Genomic DNA, 20,290 nt, shown 5'->3' with positions numbered 1-20,290 from the left:
ATTATTTTTAGATTTTTTTTTTTTTTACTTCTAAAGCTAATCATGCTAAAGATTCTGTATGAATTAATTTGTTGATTTCAGGAATTGTCGCAAATGTTACCAATGAGCACAATAACATATTTGATAACATTTCTTGTGGTAAGAAATGATCAGTGAGTGAAATATTTGCAATATTATTCATGTCTTACTGACTTTCAGAATATGACAGCACTACTTTTGCTTCAATTCATTGGATTATTTCTTTTAATCTATAAAGTAGCTGCAATTTTTTCTGTATCTCAACTATCCAGGAATTATTGGTATAGATCAAATTGAAACTCTGATATGAGCGATGTCTAATCTAAGCTTCTCTGCATCGTTGGTATCATTAGCTGGTCAATACAGCTGTGTAAACAGAAAACAACAGGAGGCACTGAGGGATTAAAGTACATGCCTCACTCGAGACGCAACGCAGTTAAATAATTACCTTTACCTGCACTCCTTATCCAATGCCATTAGCTGCTCTTATCTGACATCGGAGTGGTATAAAAGGCCTGTTGCTGGAGCTGGGGGGAGCTACTTTCTGGACCGCAGTTGTGCATCAACATGACGGGGTCTACGAGTTTGAAATTGCGCCTGCCAGGGTTCGTGTTCGTGATGGAGGTTGTGATGATAGTTCTCTATGCTGTGTTTGTCACTTATGAGGACAATGCCAATGCCAAGATGCAAAACAACCAGACCGTGCCAATGGAGAACTCCATGTACCGTGACTACCCATACTTTGCTGACGTGCAGGTGATGATCTTCATCGGCTTCGGCTGTCTGCTGGCCTTCTTCAGATTCTACGGCTTCAGTGGAATGGTCTTCACCTTTCTCACTGCTGCATTCACCATCCAGTGGGCCATTCTGATCCAAGGTTTCTTCCAGTTTTACCATAATGGGAAAATTCTCCTTGGGGTGATCAACCTGATCAATGCCGAGTTTGCCTGCGCTGTGGTGCTCATCTCATTCGGAGCTGTGCTCGGGAAGACCAGTCCTGTCCAGCTCCTGGTCATGGCTTTGTTAGAGATCCCTGCCTTCTCTGTGACGGAGTGGGCCGTGCTGAAGTACATCAGGATCAATGATGCAGGAGGCTCGATTCTCATTCACCTGTTTGCCTGCTACTTTGGTTTAGGTGTGACATTTATGCTGTATCGCCCGGGACTGAGAGACGGCCATGCCAAAGAAACCACAACTTACCAATCTGACATCTTGTCTGTAATGGGAACCATGTTCCTCTGGGTGTTTTGGCCTTCATTTAACTCTGCTCTCACAATCAAAGGTGATGACCAACACAGAGCCGTGCTCCACACTTTTATAGGTCTTTGCTCATCCACTATCACTGCCTTTGCTCTTTCTGCACTGTTCAATAAGAGAGGCAAGCTGACAATGGCAGATATCCAGAATGTGACTCTGGCAGGTGGTGTGACTGTTGGGGCATCTGTTGACATGATGATCTCCCCCGTGGCAGCATACGCTCTGGGCATCATGGGCTGCACCGCATGTTTTTTTGGTTATAGGTACTTGACCCCTTTTTTGGCCAAACACATGAGGATACAGGACCAGTGTGGCATTCACAATCTGCATGGGCTCACAGGCCTGATATCATCCACGGCTGGGATTTGTGGAATCCTCCTCGCCACTGAGGAGACCTACGGACCCAGCATGTACCAGATCTTTTCCCACCGAGCACCGCCTGAGGGGGATCCAAAGCTGCTTGAGCTGCAGGAGCTGATACCAGGGCTGAAGCCCGGGTTGGGTCGCACTGGACGGGAGCAAGCGCTCTATCAGGTGGCCGCCATCTTCGCCACCATTGCAGCGTCAGCATTTACTGGCATTCTCACTGGACTGGTCATGAAAATGAGCTGCATGGCTTCGCCGTCTGATGCTGATTGCTTCGATGATGCGGTTTTCTTTGACGTGCCCTCAGACTTCAACAGCTTAGAAGTCCTTAAGGAACAATTGAACACAGACGATAATGAACAAAAGAAATCTGAACTCTCCAGAGTCTGAGCTGTTTATATGTTTTAACCAAATCAGTGTGTGAATCATTCATACATTTTGTTGTAATCACAAATATGCAAATGTTTTCTCTTTAATGTTTGATGCAAAATATGAGACGGATGGATTTCTCCACGGCAATTTGTGCTGAGTTTGTAGTATTTTGCAATTGAATTAAATAATATAATTAAGTCTTCATTCCACTTTTTGTGAACTTCATTTCATTTTCAAACAACCGATGCATCTTGCGTTCTTTGACCAATCAGTGTAATAAGATCAGTTACTCTCATTTAACATTCATAATTGATGACACAGAGCCCATTCACTTCTCAGTCAATTGATTATTGGTTATATATGTATGTGGTATAATATGTTGTAATAACACCTGTTTAAGGTTGCTCAGTATTCTTTATCAATTTATTTTTGTCCTGGGCTAAACATTTCATTACAGGGCCTTGTAAACTCTACAAAACAATTAACATGATTACACAGTGTCTCATTTATCACTATATATTAGTACATTAATTTTGATGAAAAATGTAAATCTTTAAAAAAAATGATTGCTGATTTCAAGAACACAGCACCAACATCTGTACTGAGATCTAGTGATTTACTCTTACCGGACTATCATAGTGTGCTATTCTGAAAAAAAGAAGAAAAAAAAAAATCAAAGTTTGCACAGAAAGCACTAAAGCTGTGACTATTTAGAAAATATATCGATTTAACTGGATCAAATGCAAATTTTTTAAAAATTAAGCTGCTTTGTAGTATCCACATTACCATGAGTGAATATAGATGAAGGAGCAACATACAACAACTTTGTGTAAAAACACAAGTGCCACACTGGAGGTCATTAAGTTCACAACATCAATCTTGACAAAAGTGCTGATTTATCTGGACTGTGTCCATTTAACATCCACGGACTTCTAAGCAGTTTACAATCACACCAGGTTGAATTGATTTAAAAGTTATTTGACATGTTTTTAAAAATGCAATACTGCAAAAAAGACAGAGAAAAACAAAACAGTTTTATTGGCATTAGTAAAATGAATTCTCAACTGTATTTGCACGATTCTTTCATGGTCATTGCAGCCAAGTACTATAAAACATCAGGTGCCTGCGATATTGATATGTACGTATACCTGATTGTTTCCAAAACTTCGGCCAACAAGATAAAAGCAATGTAAACAGCACTGAACACAAAATAGACAATAAAGTGTTTTTATTTCTCACGTTATGTGTGTGTGTACTGGGCCACTTTCTGCCTATTGGCTCCAAAAATTAAAAATACATTTATTTATTGAAAAAGTTAACTTGTTAACTGGCCAATCAAACATTTGTCAATGTTCACAGTACCCTTAGAATACATTGCTAACAACAGATAAGATGATAATGTCTCTTCCTGCTGTGATAGTCTGCATTCAAGTGTATTCAATAGTTACAAAGGTTAACAACAACACAAAGATTTTTTATTAGCTACCAGGGTCATCAAACTGTCTTATCTAATCACAGCCAATAGAAAAGCAAAGGTCTATGAAATTTGCTGGTCTAGTGATTATTATCATACTCACTATTTGCTGGTACATGTTTTGATCACCTCTTGATCATCCTCTCTGAGGAAGGCTTCTTTATGCTCTTCAAAAGCATCATATCTCTGTTAAACACTCCTTTCACCTTTAACCACTAATAATAATGGGGTCTGTCTGATAAGTGGAAGTGGGATAGCGCGCATGGACCTCTGAAAAACCTTTGGGATAAAGATGAGCTTACTCTCCTCTCTTTGACTAGAAATACTTCATTAATCCCAGAGGGAAATCACTTAAGCCAACAGAGGCGACTGCCACATGTAAGGTGCTCTACCCATCCACAGTGAGGAGTTTGGGTGGGTCAGTGTTTATGAAGTAGGATTGTGACTCAAACCTATGACCTTATGATTGAAGGACGACCACTCTACCAACAGAGCGACAGCCTGTACACATCTCTTTCTGTCTGACCGTGGCCAAAGGAGTATTAGCGAGCTCTGAGGCTCACAGCGATGCCTCTAACTTGATGTGAGCGCACATGTAACTTACCTTCAGGTAGGACGGTTCAGAGCCCCTGTTCCTCCTCAACACCAGATGCAACCAGCCAGATATTTGACACTGGTGGCCCTCAGGCCAGATGCAGCCCGTGTCTGTCATCTTTGCGGCCCTTGACATCATTTCCCAAAAACCGTGAGGCCATCAGGAAGGCCAATTAACTATATTATCATTAAATGAAATGACTAATTTCCCGTTTTAACAAATTATAAAATAATCTGATTGAGAAATTGTCAATGTATGCATTGGGATTCAACGTACATGATTAACTTCCAATTAGTATTTTCTGTCACATTAAAAGTTTCAACTCTTCTAAGGTTTTCATTCATCCACCTCAGTTTGGCCCTCTCATAGAGATTATGTATTTCAGTTGGTCCTCGCCAACCTGCTATAACCTCCCTTCAAAACTATGGACTGAACCGTGCACACATCATCCATAAACATACAGAACTGTCACTATCAGCCAATTTATGTACAAAAAGTTCACACAGTAGTCATATTATATCACCCTCAAGCAGCCACTTGATATTCAGCAAATACACATGATAAAGATATAGTATCTGCAACCACCAGCCTCTTTACTGAGCTGTTGCCGTAACTCAAAGATCCAACTCAGATTGCAACTTTTTTGTACTATTTTCTTTTGTGAAAATAGAACAAAAAATTCATGATCTGACTCCAAGTTTATTTTTTTCCAATAATACATTTTTAGTTACTTTTTAAAAAAAAATTATTTTATTAATTGTATTTTTTCGTGTCTTTAGCTTTCATTCTACCATCAGAGGTCATTTGGATTCTTTGTACCAATTTTCATGATTTGGTCACAGGTCAGTTCATTTCAAATACGACACACTTTATAAAACAGAAGACGTTAAAAAGAATATTTTATTGAAAATAACAATTATGTTTTGATTTAAAATGATTCGTTCAAACAAAATGTTACCTAAAGAAATAGTTGTGTGAACAACTATTTCCAAAATCATTTGTTTGCGAGTTTCATTAATCAACCGAGAGTTTTTTTTTCTTTATGTCAGGGCAAAACACAGACAAAAAAGGAACAGGAATTCTTAAAAGTATTCTATGTTATTCAATATAATTGCCACAAGAATGTGGTGAAAAACACAATTTGTTTTTCCTGCGTATTACACCAGTCAGAAGACAGGTTTACAACCATCCTGCAGCTAATCACACTAAAAGTCTTATCTACGGCATTGATTACTGCTTCTTTGACAGTTACCACATCCATTATAAATAAAGTAATAAATGCAAAGTGCAGAGAAAATCGACCTTGTCTTCATGAGGCTTAACGTCACAGCTCGCAAGGTTTTGCACTGAAATCGCAACTGAACGTCAAACTTTAAAAGTCATTTCATTCCAAATTACTTTTGGAATCATTGTCTCTGTTTGAATAAACCCTGATTAGGCGGTTGGTTATTTCACATGTTGAAACATCATATCAGAAGTGAAGTGAGATTAATTCAGTTCAGTGAAGGCTACAACAAGGAGTGGGTGTTCATATCTGCAAGAGTGAACCGATTGTTTTTGGTCAGGCCCGAATAGAGATAGCCTATCCCACTCAACAGTGTCTTCAGATTACAATCAAGGTTATTTCAAAGTAAGTAGAAATTGATTTGAAATCAAATCAATTGAAAGTAATGACAATAATATCTAATTTAACATGCATCCACCATATCAGTAATTCAGTTTAATTCATCTCAATTAAACATAACTAACATTAACTAGTTGCAAATCAGTTAATTGATCAGTTGATTGATATGTTATGATAAAAAAAAGTGCCCTGACCGAGTCATCATGATTTTCTTCTTATCAAACTCGACTTCCTGACGTTTGACCATTTTCCCTTCGTCCAACACATCGAGCCAGAAGATAAAACCTTCACTTGCTGCCCAGTAAAGTCTCTCCATGATAAAAGAGAAAATCAGTTCAAGCTCATTTTATCATTGTTAATGGTTGTAACATTCAGCTGCTTGCTTCAAACAGCAATAACAGGCAGGACAGAAAAACCCGTGTTTGCTTCTCCGTGTTCAAAGACCTGGAATTTGATGTTGTCTGAGGTGTTTGTTTTTATGTGAAAAATAGAGTGAGAGGTTTGGACACCGTGGAGCAACTCATGTCGAGCCTCTGCTGTTGTGCATAGAAACTACTTGATGAAGTTTGCATTTTTTCTTTTATTATTATTATTATTATTATTATTATTATTATTATTATTATTATTATTATTATTATTATTATTATTATTATTATTATTATTATTATTATTATTATTATTATTATCATCATCATTAGTTTGTTTTTGTCATTAATGTCAATCTGAGCCAGTTTTTACATTTGCAATTTCTGTTGTAGGTTTATTCCCCTGATATCCATGTGGATCCTACTTTTTTTTTTTCCTTCTACAGTACAGTGGTGCAGTGGCTGCCACTTTTGCCTGCTAGTGTCCAGGTTTGAGTTAGGTAAGTAGCCTTTAGGTGCGTGTAAGGGTTTTCTCTCGGTGGTTTTCTCCCACAGACCAAAAAATCAAGCATTTGTGGGTTAATCTGTGTCCATAAATCAACCTTCGCTCTGCACATGATTACATGTGGTCATCTGTCTCATTCTGTTTGCTTTGTGCTGGACCGGGGACCTGTCCCTGTCCAGAGCGTCCTGTTGCCCTGAACAGAATATCACCAGTATTGAAGAACGGATGGCCATAAATTGCCTTTAGCTATAAATCTGTGATCATCTGTCTCTGTGTGTTTCTGGCGTGATGGATTGGCGACCTATCTTGTCTTCACCTTTAGTCGTCTGGGATCCGTTTCTAAGTTGGATAGTGAAAACCGACAAAAAAAAGATAAGGCTTGAAGTAACAAATACAATTTGGAGACCAGAAGGAGTCTCCTCGCAGTGACATGAACGGAAGTCGAGAGAAATTTATGTAGACGTGAACTGTTGACTGGGTTTTCTGACTGAAAATATCATTAATAAATATTTTTATTCAGGCATGTTGTTTTTGTTGTGAGTAAATGATCTGTATATATTACTGTATATTAAATGTTACACATTGAAATGATCCCAGTGTATTGTTTTTTGTTTTGTTTTTTAATAATCTCCAACAAACAACATTGATATTATCAGCAGTGAAATGTGTCACTCTCAAAGAAACTTTATTGAAAGCAAGACAAATGATGAAGAGCAATCATTTAAAAATAACCCGTTCTCTATTCAATCTCTATTGAAACATTCAGTACCAAAGTATGTGATTACTGTAAGAGGTACACACAACTGCTGCGACTATGTATAGAATGGCAAACAGCCCCATTGTGTGGCTCCAGGTCAGGATCGTGAGTCATCATCACAGCGTCTCAGAGATGGTTGGCGTAGCTCTCGCCACCATCTGCTGCGTCGATGGTTTTGCTTCTCTGAGTTTGCACAGAAGCGTACAGCTCGGAGACGGGGGAAACGTCCCCTGTGACAGCATCATCTTCCTTCTCCGCCGGCTCTTCCAAATGCACGACATCTGAATACTCTATCGGTTGAGAGCTGCGGGCCGCCGGGCCCCGAGGAGCCTTGAGGTTGAGGTTGGCATAGGAATCCTGATACATTGGAGTGGTAAGAAGACACACAAAGCAATGTAATATATTGGCACAATCAGATAGGATAGTTCAATGGAGCCTCAATAACACACTTTCGATGAAATAAATATGTTGAATGAAGGTGATTGAGGAATAAAAAAAAAAAGAAAAGAAATTCCTTTACAGATTTAAAGACACTACCTGAGAGGCGGGCTTGACTCTGTGCTGATCCCTCAGAGATTGTGAGCTCAATGAAGAATGAGGAGGCTCAACTTCTGTGCACTCTACGTCTGTGAAGATCAATAAAACAATGACGAACATGATGCAAATATAAACAAGTGCAGTGCACACATACTCACTAAGTGCTTTTACCTGTTTGTGTGTAGTTTAGGTTTCCATAAATAGGGTTCTCCTCCATGTGACTTGGAACTTGACGTGAACTTGACATGCAAAGAAGAAAATTGTTTATGATAAGGGCATGCATCAGTCAGAATGGCACATGCTTCTTGTGAAAAGCATTTTAACGACTCGACTGCGTACCTTCTTCTTTTTCTTGAACAACATGTCTCTTTTCCTGTCATGGTATAAACAAAATTTCATTAATTAATGAAATACTGAAAATCCTGTAGTGCATTGCATTCTAGGAGGAAATAATGGAATCACCTGAGCAATATTTTAATGTAAAATAAATATTTAAAATCAGTGAGATAGCCAGCACTACAGTGACGCTGATGATCACCTGCGTCTCCTGACAGTTAGAATCCCAGACTGGAGAGAAAGAGAAGGAGAATTAAAAAATATAGTTTCATTTAGACACACAAATGAAATATACTTTGATTTGGGTATGAGTTTCTATATATAGTTTTTAAAGAGCAAAGCAGAAAACTGACAAGACATTTTGTCAGTTAAACTAACCACAGGAACTGAGAATGTGGGTAGAGATGAAGCCACCTCTCCGACATGTCAATCACCCAGACGGCAGCATTAACCACTGCACCACCACCCAAAATAGAAAGTGGGCTTATTATTTTCAGAGGTTTGAGGACATTGACATGAGGACCAATCAGCTTTACTTTATTACAAATTAGAGCCCCCCCCCCCACACACACACACACACACACACGCACCTTTTATCGTGACTCAATACTAATGCGATGCTGCTTTTGAAACAATGCCATCAGTTCAAAACCTCGGGTGAAACGTACAGACGGAATGAGAGGAATCAGTCTTAATTAGTCAAGTTAATTAGTTTGATGCAGCTTTATTGATCAGATTTTGATTCCCGGTGGTTATATATCTAAGTGGGCCTCTGCTGAGTAGAATAAAGGCAATGAAACACATCAGAGCAAGGACTGCAACTGTGTCTGCAAGCAACCGATTGACACTTTTCTCAGGCATGAGAAGCAGCCAATGTGGTTTCATGAGGACGTGCCACGGTGCCTGGATGTGCAGAGACTTCTGTTGCAACATTGCAAGAACTCAGGCGCAGCAAAGCATGCTGGATGCATTTCCTATTTCAAAACCATTCGCAAGGTTTGATTTTGTAAATAGAGTCACACAACTGTAACATTTAACTGAAGCCTAAAGCAAGAGGATGATAAATCAAAATGCAATATTTCTTTGACATCATGAAAGGTACTACAATTTGCACCTTTCAAGTCAGTTTTATTAGTAACTAGCCTGATATGATGTATGTGGTATCTTGATAGTTTTGCGTGTTAAATTGTTCATCATTATCATATTCTTTGTCTTTTGAGTGAAGTGACACAATTAGATATTAATGCAAACATAACTTGAACATACAGTCTGCTTCATATGTCAGACGAGTGTGGTGCGTGGTGTTCCTGTTATAATGATAATAAGAAAATATTATTATGCACGTTGTGTTGGTGTATTACCTCAAACTCCACCAGACTAATTGACCCAACAAGAAATACGTGGCTTGTTTACTGTAACACCGACTCGTTTTATTCAGTTTCCACGTTTCACCCGAGGCTTTGAACTGATCACATTGTTTCCAAAGCAGTGGCACGTTAGTATCAAGTCATGATAAAGTTATTCGTGGACAATAGAATGGTCACAACAGTGTTTACTGTGTGCGCAAGTGTGTGTGTGTGTGTGTGTGTGTGTGTGTGTGTGTGTGTGTGTGTGTGTGTGTGTGTGTGTGTGTGTGTGTGTGTGTGTGTGTGTGTGTGTGTGTGTGTAAGCTTGAATAATATTAATATCAGTTTACATATAAAATAAAATATACCCCAGCAGGGCTTCCAATCGGACCAAATTAAAACATGAAATTAAAAGAGATTACAACTATATGCAAAGTTCTTATGGGTTTTTTTTATGTTTATGAGCACAGACGGACTAAACCACTTATTCTTTTGCGCAGAGTAAAATTGCTATGACCATCAATTATCTAAAGCAGCATTCATTCATTTTTACTTGTGTGTCTCCACGAAGTTGGCAAACAGTGTCAGTCCAATTTGTTTCTTTGCTGCATGTTTTTTCCCCCCACTAACTTCTGAAGCAAATATGTGACTTTATTTTGCTGCCAATGGAGTCACTGTTCATTAACTCCCTGTAAACTGTATTTTAGTCTTATCACTGGGCTCCATTCAATCCGTTCTTCAGTGACTTGTTTCTCCAAAATACTCTGCTGCCCCAGTTGGGTAGACGGTGCTATATTATCATGAGAGTGAACAGTAAAAGACACAAACAAAGGGAAAAAAAAAAAAAAAAAACTGACAAATGATCTGATGTAAGTTAAGGAGATACGACTAAAGCTAAAAACGAGATGAATGAAATAGAAAGATGTATAAAAAATGAAATCAAGATTAAAAATGAGAGGAGCTACAGATGATACAGTACTTTTTACATCAAACACAGCATCAGTTGGTAATATATTTTGATGTGAACACACTAATATTGACTTTGCAATTAATTCCCCATCCTTATGAAAACTATGCAAATAGTTTTTAAAAGTTTATAGATGACGTATAGATGTTTTCTGAAAACCGCCTAAAGGTGCCATTTTCATAAATTGATGAGCGTACTGGTGTATTTCTTTTCATTTCTTTTCATAGAAAAGGTGTGTGTGTGTGTGTGTGTGTGTGTGTGTGTGTGTGTGTGTGTGTGTGTGTGTGTGTGTGTGTGTGTGTGTGTGTGTGTGTGTGTGTGTGTGTGTGTGTGTGTGTGTGTGTGTTTTTCCAATCGATTGCTTCCATATGTGGCATGCTACCTCTGGAACATAATCCTTACACACTCTTCATTCAATATTCCACAAGATCACAAGCAAACTACTGAACATTCTGACAGTTTTTTTTTTTTTTTAAGTAAAAGACACTCCTTTCACATCTCGCATTCACTCTTATCATACAACACACATAACTCCCAGTTCATACAATATTTAGTAGTATTGTCATATAAGACTTACCGGTTGTCCTATTGCAACTGCCAGGCATAGCAACGACGCTTGAACCAGGGACCGTTCTTGTTTGCTTCTATTTAGATAAGTGACAACGTACTTTGTCGAGCTTCGTCTCAGCTGCTCGGTGTGCTGCATGCATCTGCCTCCTAAAGTACAATGCACAGGATGTGTGCTTCTGCACAAAACCACAAAGTGAACACATGAAGGGAACAAGCAGGAAGTGTGTGAACATGTTCAGGCAATATAAACTTTGGAGTTTGTTTGCAGCGCGGGGGGGGGGGGGGGGGGGGGGGGGGGGGGAGGGTAAAGAACAAAATCAACAAAACAAAGAACATACATTTGAACATACATTCCCATACATTTGAAACATCAAGGGGTCCTTTCAAAAAAGAGACATTTAAAAAAGCATCCCATTAAAGACTAATGTGGCCGAACAGTGACAAATCTCAGACATGAATGTTTAATGACTCATTTCATTCTGTTAATTGTGGTAATATCACTAGAAAAACCTGGGATTATGACACTCAACACACAAACTGGGGTATAACTCAGAAGTCAGAAGTAGGGGCATAATTGCCTCTGGCACTCATCTCCTTATGCTCCTGTGCTGTCAGTCACTATCTGCCGGCACAAAAACATGCCCATGGCAAAGTCTGAGACTGACACGAAGCAGTAAGTGTAACAAAAAATAAATAAATAAATCCATTATCAGTCTGACATTTTCAGTTCAGGAGAATTATGGTGGTGATTCAATCCATTTTTTTTCACAATAACATTCCCAGAAAAGTGAAGCTGAAACTGTGAAACAAACCTTAAATGAGCCTTTGGGAGACCTTTTGGTTCTTTGACGAGACAAATATCACAAAGCATGACCAAGTGAGTCATGCCTGTGTGAAGATGTGAACCAATCAGCTCCTTACCTGATACCTTGGGGGTTTTTTTGGGTTGCAATGCCAACATGACTCACTGTCACATGTTTTCAGGTCTCTCTGGACATAATACAAATAATACCCTTCCCTTTAATGCAGGCAGCTTCTCCACATCTTTTCCACCTCTCTCTCTTGATTTCTGCACTTATCAATTCCTTCAGCACATCAGATATCAGTCAATCCACATGCAGCCGGGAACAGGGTGACGTTTAGAGTCTGGCCAGCATGCTGTGGAACCTATTTATATTAACACTCAGTTGAAATCAGGGAAAGAGGATTGTCATAAGAAAGAAATATTGGCAGACATTAGGCATATTTCACTGGTTTGGGATTCACTCTGCCAGGTTCAGCAATCAATCATTTGGATTCGTTCACAGTTGAAAACTGCAGCTTCCCCCTGCCCATTAATTTGAAGAAGCTGGAAGTGCCATCTGTGTTACTGAATGAATAATAGTGCAGGTTGAGAGAGGGAAATCTTCAAATGTCCTACAGTCTGTGTCAAAGAGAGGGAGGAACTGATTTAACTTTTTCCTGGTAGGTAGGTAGGTAGGTAGGTAGGTAGGTAGGTAGGTAGGTAGGTAGGTAGGTAGGTCGGTAGGGTGGGGGGGGGGGGGGGGGGGGGGGGGTTACATACAGAGGCAGTGAGGTAAGGTAGTGTAAGTAGAGAGGTAGGTAGAGCGGTGGTTGATTTGGCACTCAGGTAGCTGGGTAGGTAAGTAAAGAGGTATGTAGGAAGGCGAGAAGTGTCGAGATTGGCTGGCAGAAGCCTGTCAGTACCCTATACAATCACTAATTTGACATTTGATGGTCGCGTGGCTTCAGTAAAGACACTTCTCAGATGATTTTTGATACATCCTCCTCACTAACATTTCACAGGGGATCTTCTGAAAGGTTTCTGGGCTAAAGTTAAGCCCTGTGAATGTCTGTGTCATCAAAACAATGGTTGACCACGTATTGTATGAATGAATTTCAATTCATATGAAATCATATGAGTCTGCAATTTTGTTTCCTTAAGGTTAAAAAAAATTCCTGCTTTGTATCTACATTGGTATGAGAAATGTACTTCTTTGTGATTTTTTTACATTGGTGAAATAAAATGAAAGCTGGCTATTGAGTTTTAGCCTTTATATTATCTATCTCTCTCTCGCTCTCTCTCTGCATAAATATATATTTATTTATTTATAATTTTTTTAATTATCTGATTCCCTGTCCCTGTCCATTTTTCATCTATTATCACTGTATCAATCTCCCCGTGAAGCACTTGGAATTGCACATGAAGGCAATTTCCTAGAGCAGGGGTGTCAAACACAAAGCTTGTGGACCAGAACTGGCCTGTAAGAGGCTCCACTCCGGCCCATCAAACCACTAAGAAAACGGTTTCAAATAACACAATGATTTTGTCTTGCTCAATGCCATGCAGCCGCTATAGAAGATGTTCGTTTGTTTGTTTTTTTGCACATTTCAGTTTTTTGCATCATAATGTTTCATGAAAAGTGGCTTCATGTTGAGATTGTAGTAATTTTCTGGTAGTAAGTGGAAAACCTTGAGACAGGTTGTACCGAGATATCCCTCTGATGGCACCCCCTGCTGGTGGCTGGCTGCATGTGAACTGCATTAACAAAAATACAAATAAATGATCAACTATTTTGAGTCATTTGTGTGTTAAATGCGTTGTATTTCATGTAAGGAATCTTATATAAAAAAAACAATAGTTTAAATAGGGATTGAGTACATTCTAATCAGTATAAGAGTATAACAATACTTCAATATTAGTTTTTAGTACTTTTTCCTCCTCCTCTTCTTCAACATGAGCTGCGGAATAAACAGCCCGCAGTTTCAAAAACGAAGTCAAGCGAGCCAGCACGGCGACTATCGGATGCTGTCAAACATCAAATATGCAGTGCACTATATCCGCTGACTGATTTCAGAATAAAAGCTCCAATCACGTTGACGAAACAAATAACACGTCTAAACTGATTTGGTCAAGCTAAAAACTACTTATTTAAAGTTAAGTCATGTGAAATGACCTGATAACAACTAGGAATTTTGGAGGTCTTCTAACTTGAAATCAGGTGAGATTATGTTATGTTTGGTAATCTTTCAATTTTGAAAGTTGTTTTATTTTTAAATGACAAAATTTAAGTTTGAGTTAGTATAAGATTGAAAAGATTATTTGAATATACAACCATACATTATTTGAATTTACTTTTAAGTTGCTTTCAGCTTGGAAGAAATCATTGTTTAGAAGAGTTCTAATAGATTCATGCAGCTATGATTTGAGCTATTATTCTGAAATTAATTAGCGGCACACGCTACACGTTTGATCATTGACAGCAGACGACAGCCGCCGTGCAGGCTCGCTTGACTTCGTTGTTGAAACTGCGGGCTGGTTTGACCGCCGTGAGTAAACCTGCAAACAATCTAATGAAAGTGTCGGCCTGTAAATGACTCCTCTACCTGTGTTTCCTGTCTTTCCTGTGTTTCTTCCTGTGCGTAAACCAGGAAAAAGGGTGAAAAGATCCACTTCCGCTTTAACGGAGTTGCTCCGCCCACACAGACGCGCCTCCCTCTTGACGCCGCTCCGCTCCGCCGCCGGCCTCTCCGCTCCCCAACGCTGATGTGTTACTAACTTCTGCCCTCACCTCTACAAGAAAACATGTTTAATTTCGGATCCAAACTGCTGCTGATTTTCCTCCTGGCCTTCCCATGCGGACTGATGTCCGTCGGTAAGTCTGCTCCGACTCGTTTGATCGAAATCGCCTTGTTTTCTTTTCTTTTCTTGTTGTTGTCGTTTCTCGTCGGTATCAGTTTAAAAGTCGATAGTCCAACACATCGACGTGGCACACTCACTAAAGCTACACACGGGACACGACTCCTCACCACTCCTTTTTTTCAACCTGATCATAATCCGATCTGTAATTTTTGTGTCCACGGGTTTATTCATACTAGTAAAGGTTGTTGCTTTTACTTTGGAATTCGATGAAATCGACCCAAACTGCAGCCGATTACTTTAAAGTACAGAAGAAATAAAAAAGAGGAATCTGCGTTAAGGTTCATTCTCTCAGGTTAGACAGAGTCGTGAAGCTTTGTGTGATGTGAGGAAAGCCAGCAGAGCTTCCTCCTGCTGGGACACGTCACCACAGAGAACTGCTAACGTGGGTTTGTCTCGCGCTGTTTGACACACATTCATTATTCACAACTCCTCATCTTCAATACGCCGCAATGTTGCCAAGATGTTTCCAGACAGGGGAAGTAATCCGGAAGCTCTGCAGCAGCTTTTCTAACACTCATTTCAACACTTATAACCAGGCAAATGCCTTGAGTTTATTAGTACAGGTGGTTTTGTTATATAGTGGTTGGTGACAAGATCTCAAGGTGAATACCGTGTTTGCTGCTTTGCACATCTTTTTACTCGCCAAATAAATGGAAAACCGCCTTTTAAAGTGCTTTCCATTTTTTGGGGCCACATTCACCCACCCTACCAGCCGAACCCACAAATTGATCATAACCAGGTGATTTTAGTGTTGATGAACTCCACCACATCACACTGACGTCCGTCCACCTATACTTTTGTTTCAGGCTTCCTGGTGCCTTATACAGAGTTTGCATGGTTTTTGTGTGCATGTGTGAACTTAAGTTTAAGTAGTCAAAAGGGCATTTATGGACTTTTTTTAATGCACCAAAAAGCACGATACAGAACTCTAAATGTGTTAGAAATATTGACATAAACCCATAATGAATCCGTGATGTAAACAAATGTTGGTGAATTCTAGCAGACGATGAACAAACACAAACGTGGGACATTTGTTTCTACTTTTAGGATTTAGGATTACTTCCGTTATTTTGTAATATGTGCAAGATGGCGTTGGAACAAGATTGTGTACAAAGTTGGCTTTCGTCAATACAACAAACAAAAGAATTTTACTAGATGACGATTCTGAAGTGAAAGTTGACAAGTTGCTCTTAAGTTGATATCAGCCAACGGCTTGTTCTTTTTTATTTCGGAGTTTAAAGCGCATTTGAACCCAAATTCATTAATATTGACTTTGCTGCGGTTTCTGACCCTCCAGGCCTCGTCCGTGCGGACTCGGACTCTGCCGAGGAACCCGCCGAGGACCCGGATACTGCAGTGGACGACGAGGAAGACGATGAAGAGGTGCTTGTTGAAGAGGACCAACTCCAACAATCGGTAAGTAAAAGTACCTTCCATCAGCAGTGGGAAGAGTTTACGTCTGCCTGGTCGTGTGACGATGTGAGGACGTGTCTGTCAGCAGGAAGGAGACGAAGACGAGGCTGATAAAGAGTTGTCTTCCCACTCGGATGCCGACACCACCATCATCTTCATGACAGGAGAAGGTTGGTCCGGCTTTGCTGTTCTTAAACGAGACGGACCAATTTAATGCTAATGAATTTCAAACGCCGCTGTGTTATTTATATATCCTGTTATATATCCTCCTATACTCTGTGCCGTTGTTCTTTATCGTTGGTGTTGGTAATGCTTCCAGAGTTCCCTGCCAATGAGATCGTGAGGTTCCTGGTGGGCTTCACCAACAAGGGCAGTCAGGATTTCACCGTTCAGTCACTGGAAGCCTCCTTCCGTTACCCTCAAGACTTCCAGTTCTACATTCAGAATGTAAGTGTGGCCTGAAACAACTATCAGATTATAGATTAGCAACCGCAATGTTATGAAAAATGGCCTTTTTCTTATAATCCAGGTGAGCTTTTCTAATAGATTTCAGGACCTGCTCCTGTCCGTCTCCCTTCTCATTGATGCCACACCGACCTCTCGAAATATATTCAACATGTCATAGCTTATTAAAACAAATATGTGTTTGTCTTCCCAGTTCACCGCGTTGCCCCTGAGCACGGTGGTCCAGCCCCAGGCCCAAGCCTCCTTCGAGTACTCCTTCATCCCAGCACAACAGATGTCTGGTCGTCCCTTCGGTCTCGTCATCCTTCTCAACTATCTTGACACCGAGGTAGGAAAAGAAAATATTTTATTAAAGTATTGGAAAAACAAAGTATGTGTTGCAGTTCTTTTTTGAGGAATTATTTCTGCCTGAAAGACATTTTAGAAAAACTGAATTTTATAACTTTTCTATAAAGAAAATGTCATCACTGATGATTATTAAACTCTGAAAATGTCATTTTCAGCAAAACAACGTGTCGTCAGCCTTTTGTATATTTTAGTATAATTGGGAATACTAGTGGGCTTTAACTGCCATTATTTCTCTGCTGACTCTTGCATTCGATTTCAACACTATTATCTAGTGTTGAATCACCCTCACTTGATATCAGTTTTTTTTTTTTTTTTTTTAATTTTTTAAATTAACCCTTTTTTTTCACTCTGGGTTTTTGCTGACTTGACATTTGCAATATTTCATCAGGGCAACGGGTACCAGACTGCCATTTACAACCAGACCGTCACCATCATTGAGTTGGAGGAAGGACTGGATGGAGAAACGTGAGACCTTTTTTTTTTTTTTAACTATATCCTGTCAAATGCACTTGATTCCAAATGTTCACTAAAGTGTGTTATTGTGCATCACTGAAATGTATTAGCAGAAAGTGCAAGCATGAAACTGATATGTCTGCCTTTTTCCTCAGTTTTATTTATATATATATATATATATATATATATATATAGTTTTAGTTTTTTTCAAAGCTTTTGTTTATTCCTCCACTCCCAGAAGCGTTATCTAACTCCCTCCGGTTTCACAATACCATCTCCCCCAGACTTCTCCCGCACATGTAAAAACCTGCAAAAGGAGGTGTGAAATTGGCACGAGGAGATTTGTTGTCAGTGTCGTGCTGCAAGACGCACAAACTGTCATCAGACAATTATTCTGGAATAACATCAAATGCATCCTAGTCACTCCTTTAATAAAAAATTTTAAAAAAGTCAAACTAAGAGGTATGGCAGTTTGCTGAACGTGAACGTGCAGGTTTGAATACGAGGAGCAGACGGAGCGTTTCATTTCGTTTCCTTCTGTTTGCAGGATGTTCATGTACGTCTTCCTCGTTGGACTGGTAGCTCTGATGCTCTTCGCGGTGTATCAGGTCCTGGAGACGAGAACGGTGCGTGTTTTGTTTCCAATCGGCTGCTTTACTTTTCAATCCTAAATGTAATCTGTCCGTACGAGATATTGTGCATGGAAAGAAATCGTGTTTGTGTGATTATGAGCAGTGCGCATAAACAAATTGGCCATCCATCAACTTTAAAGACTTCGTGAAATATGGAATACTGTTCATAGCCACACTTTCTGCCGTGCTTATGTGCCGACTCGTCATTTATCTCTTGATCTGGGCCAGATGTTTGGTTATTGTAATCGTTTTACTATAAATCACCGCCTTTCCTCTTATTGTAAAATGTGCATCAAATAGAAATGCATCATCCAGCTTCCCAAACCGGCAGGACCGTAAATGCACTCAAGCAGCATGATTGGCTTTTTAAAATCTTCTCCATTAATGGCCATTAATCCAGACATCACACAGCGCTCACACACCATTTGAAACATGGATAAATGGACTTTGTTGGAGAATAATGGATGATGAAAGACACAACGTGTCGTTGTCTCTGCAGAAAAAGAGGATTTCGATGAAAGTAGAGAAGGGCACCGGTGGCATGAGTGACGTGGACATCAGCTGGATTCCTCAGGAGACTCTCAACGCCATGAGTAGGTTCATTAACAAGCTTCAACGATCGCACTCGACTTCCATTGACTTGTTTGATGATGCCATGTTGCTTCCTGTTGCTATTGTTATTGTGAACATGAAGCGGTCTGCGGTGTGTGACGTTGTCACTGTGTCTTCCAGACAAGGCCTCTCCCAAGACGTCTCCACGGAAACGAACCAAGAGGGCAGCTGGGACAGATCAGTAATCCTGTCACTTTCCCCCAATCGTCAAACGACTCAGCAGACTTTCAAAACCTCTTGCGACAATAACCCGACTCTATTTTTTTTTTTTTATAATTTTTTTGTTTAATGGATCAACGTTTCCGGAGTTCGATTTTCCGCCCCGAATGTTGGTCTGGATCACTTCCCCTCAGGCTGCTGCTCTTGCTGGTCCCATGACCAGAGGTCAGCCTGGACTCCACTGTTCTTGTTAAACACTAACAGGACCCGACGACAATACATTTCTAGATTTCTAGAGGGGCTTTTTTTTGTTTGTTTGTTTTTTTTTTTGTATGCGGGTGAAAGGTGATTTGGAAAAATAAACAGTAAGGAGATGAAACAAAAAGTGATGTGGAAAAAGAACTTTCCTTTAAGATCATTCATATGAATGCTAAGAAGTCATAATCACATTTAATTCTATTGCCGCCAGTGTTTTGTCTCTATTATTGGGATCAAATGAATTTTATGGCTTCAAACCACGAGCATTTTCTTTGTAGAATGAGATCATGTACTTGCTGCCATCCAAACGCCACCGTGCCTTATCTCAATACGTGGCCCTGCAACAACTCCACGCTATAGGAAAAATGTATGCGGTGGATTTACACTGATGCCCTCTGCTTTTAACAACCAGTCCCGACTTGCCTGAGGTTTGATAAACTTTCTGTCTGGGAGAAGTTTCCTTTTCCAGTGGGGGCGTGGGGTAATGGCAGCTGCGAGTACAGCAAACCACAAGACAGTATTCTCAACCTTTCTATGGCTGTGTGTTCTCTTCACCTTGTGGTTGTAAGAAGGTCTGGAGCGCTTTGGGCTCCTTACTGGGTGTTATGGTGCAGTCTTCCAGGATGTATGCCATTCATTGTGAAACAAGACCTTTTTGTAAAACAATAAAAGGCTTTAAAAAAATAAATAAAAAATTGCTCGATTTGTGCATTCCTCTCTTAGAATCTTTGTCTTATAGGTCCGTTTATTGTTATGTGCACGGTAATGGAACGTACTACCCTGTGCAGTGGAAATATTTCTTTCCTCCATGATGCATTCCAAAGAAAATGAATCGTGATATAATATAGACGCATGTACAAAATAAGGCAGATATAATATAAAAAATGAGAGTAAATTGAATGAGCTTGTGTAGCCCACACAGTTATTCAAAGTACAACAGGTCAAACCTCAGAAAAGTCAGCAAAACAACCGTGTTTCAGTTTTCTTATTAGAATGGAACAAGTCAGGTTGGACTATTGAGAGCTTGCTGGGGTGGTTGTTGTTTTTGAGAGATTGAATTAGTAAGCACATTCTAACATGTCACATAAAATTAACTCAGTAAATATTTACATCACTTTGAAGTTATGTATATTTGCACCGGGATGTATTTATTCATTA

The 20,290-nt window shown here is 39.7% G+C and overlaps 3 protein-coding genes across 4 annotated transcripts; 2 read left to right on the top strand and 1 right to left on the bottom strand.

Moving 5' to 3' along the window:
- Positions 1–585: 585 nt before the first annotated feature.
- On the top strand, positions 586–2,151 carry LOC308109105 (ammonium transporter Rh type B-like; the record flags this gene model as incomplete). Its single annotated transcript, XM_080462477.1, has 1 exon — positions 586–2,151. One exon carries the CDS (start codon positions 586–588, stop codon positions 2,029–2,031), a length of 1,446 nt encoding a protein of 481 aa, XP_080318603.1. The 3' UTR covers positions 2,032–2,151.
- Positions 2,152–7,198: 5,047 nt separating this feature from the next.
- Positions 7,199–15,160, bottom strand: LOC308108738 (uncharacterized protein). Its single transcript, XM_080461922.1, has 7 exons — positions 14,477–15,160; positions 11,097–11,265; positions 8,333–8,437; positions 8,210–8,243; positions 8,042–8,109; positions 7,871–7,959; positions 7,199–7,690 (listed from the first exon to the last, which is right to left on the bottom strand). Exons 2-7 carry the CDS (start codon positions 11,122–11,124, stop codon positions 7,460–7,462), a joined length of 555 nt encoding a protein of 184 aa, XP_080318048.1. The 5' UTR covers positions 11,125–11,265; positions 14,477–15,160; the 3' UTR covers positions 7,199–7,459.
- Positions 14,609–19,855, top strand: LOC308108737 (translocon-associated protein subunit alpha-like). Of its 2 annotated transcripts, none has more exons than XM_080461921.1 (9): positions 14,609–14,745; positions 16,090–16,208; positions 16,294–16,375; positions 16,525–16,652; positions 16,864–16,998; positions 17,407–17,483; positions 18,019–18,097; positions 18,603–18,696; positions 18,836–19,855. In XM_080461921.1, the coding sequence occupies exons 1-9, from the start codon at positions 14,676–14,678 to the stop codon at positions 18,898–18,900; spliced, it is 849 nt and encodes a 282-aa protein (XP_080318047.1). In that variant the 5' UTR covers positions 14,609–14,675; the 3' UTR covers positions 18,901–19,855. The 2 variants fall into 2 exon arrangements, with proteins under 2 accessions (XP_080318047.1, XP_080318046.1); XM_080461920.1 differs by having other exon boundaries at positions 16,291–16,375; positions 18,836–19,846.
- The last annotated feature ends 435 nt before the right edge of the window (positions 19,856–20,290 follow it).

Source organism: Lipophrys pholis, assembly GCF_963383615.2.
Source record: "Lipophrys pholis genome assembly, chromosome: 4".
In the NCBI taxonomy this organism is placed as follows: Eukaryota; Metazoa; Chordata; class Actinopteri; order Blenniiformes; family Blenniidae; genus Lipophrys; species Lipophrys pholis.
The sequence above is the reverse complement of the archived record's forward strand: the minus strand, read 5'-3'. Positions and strand labels throughout refer to the sequence as shown.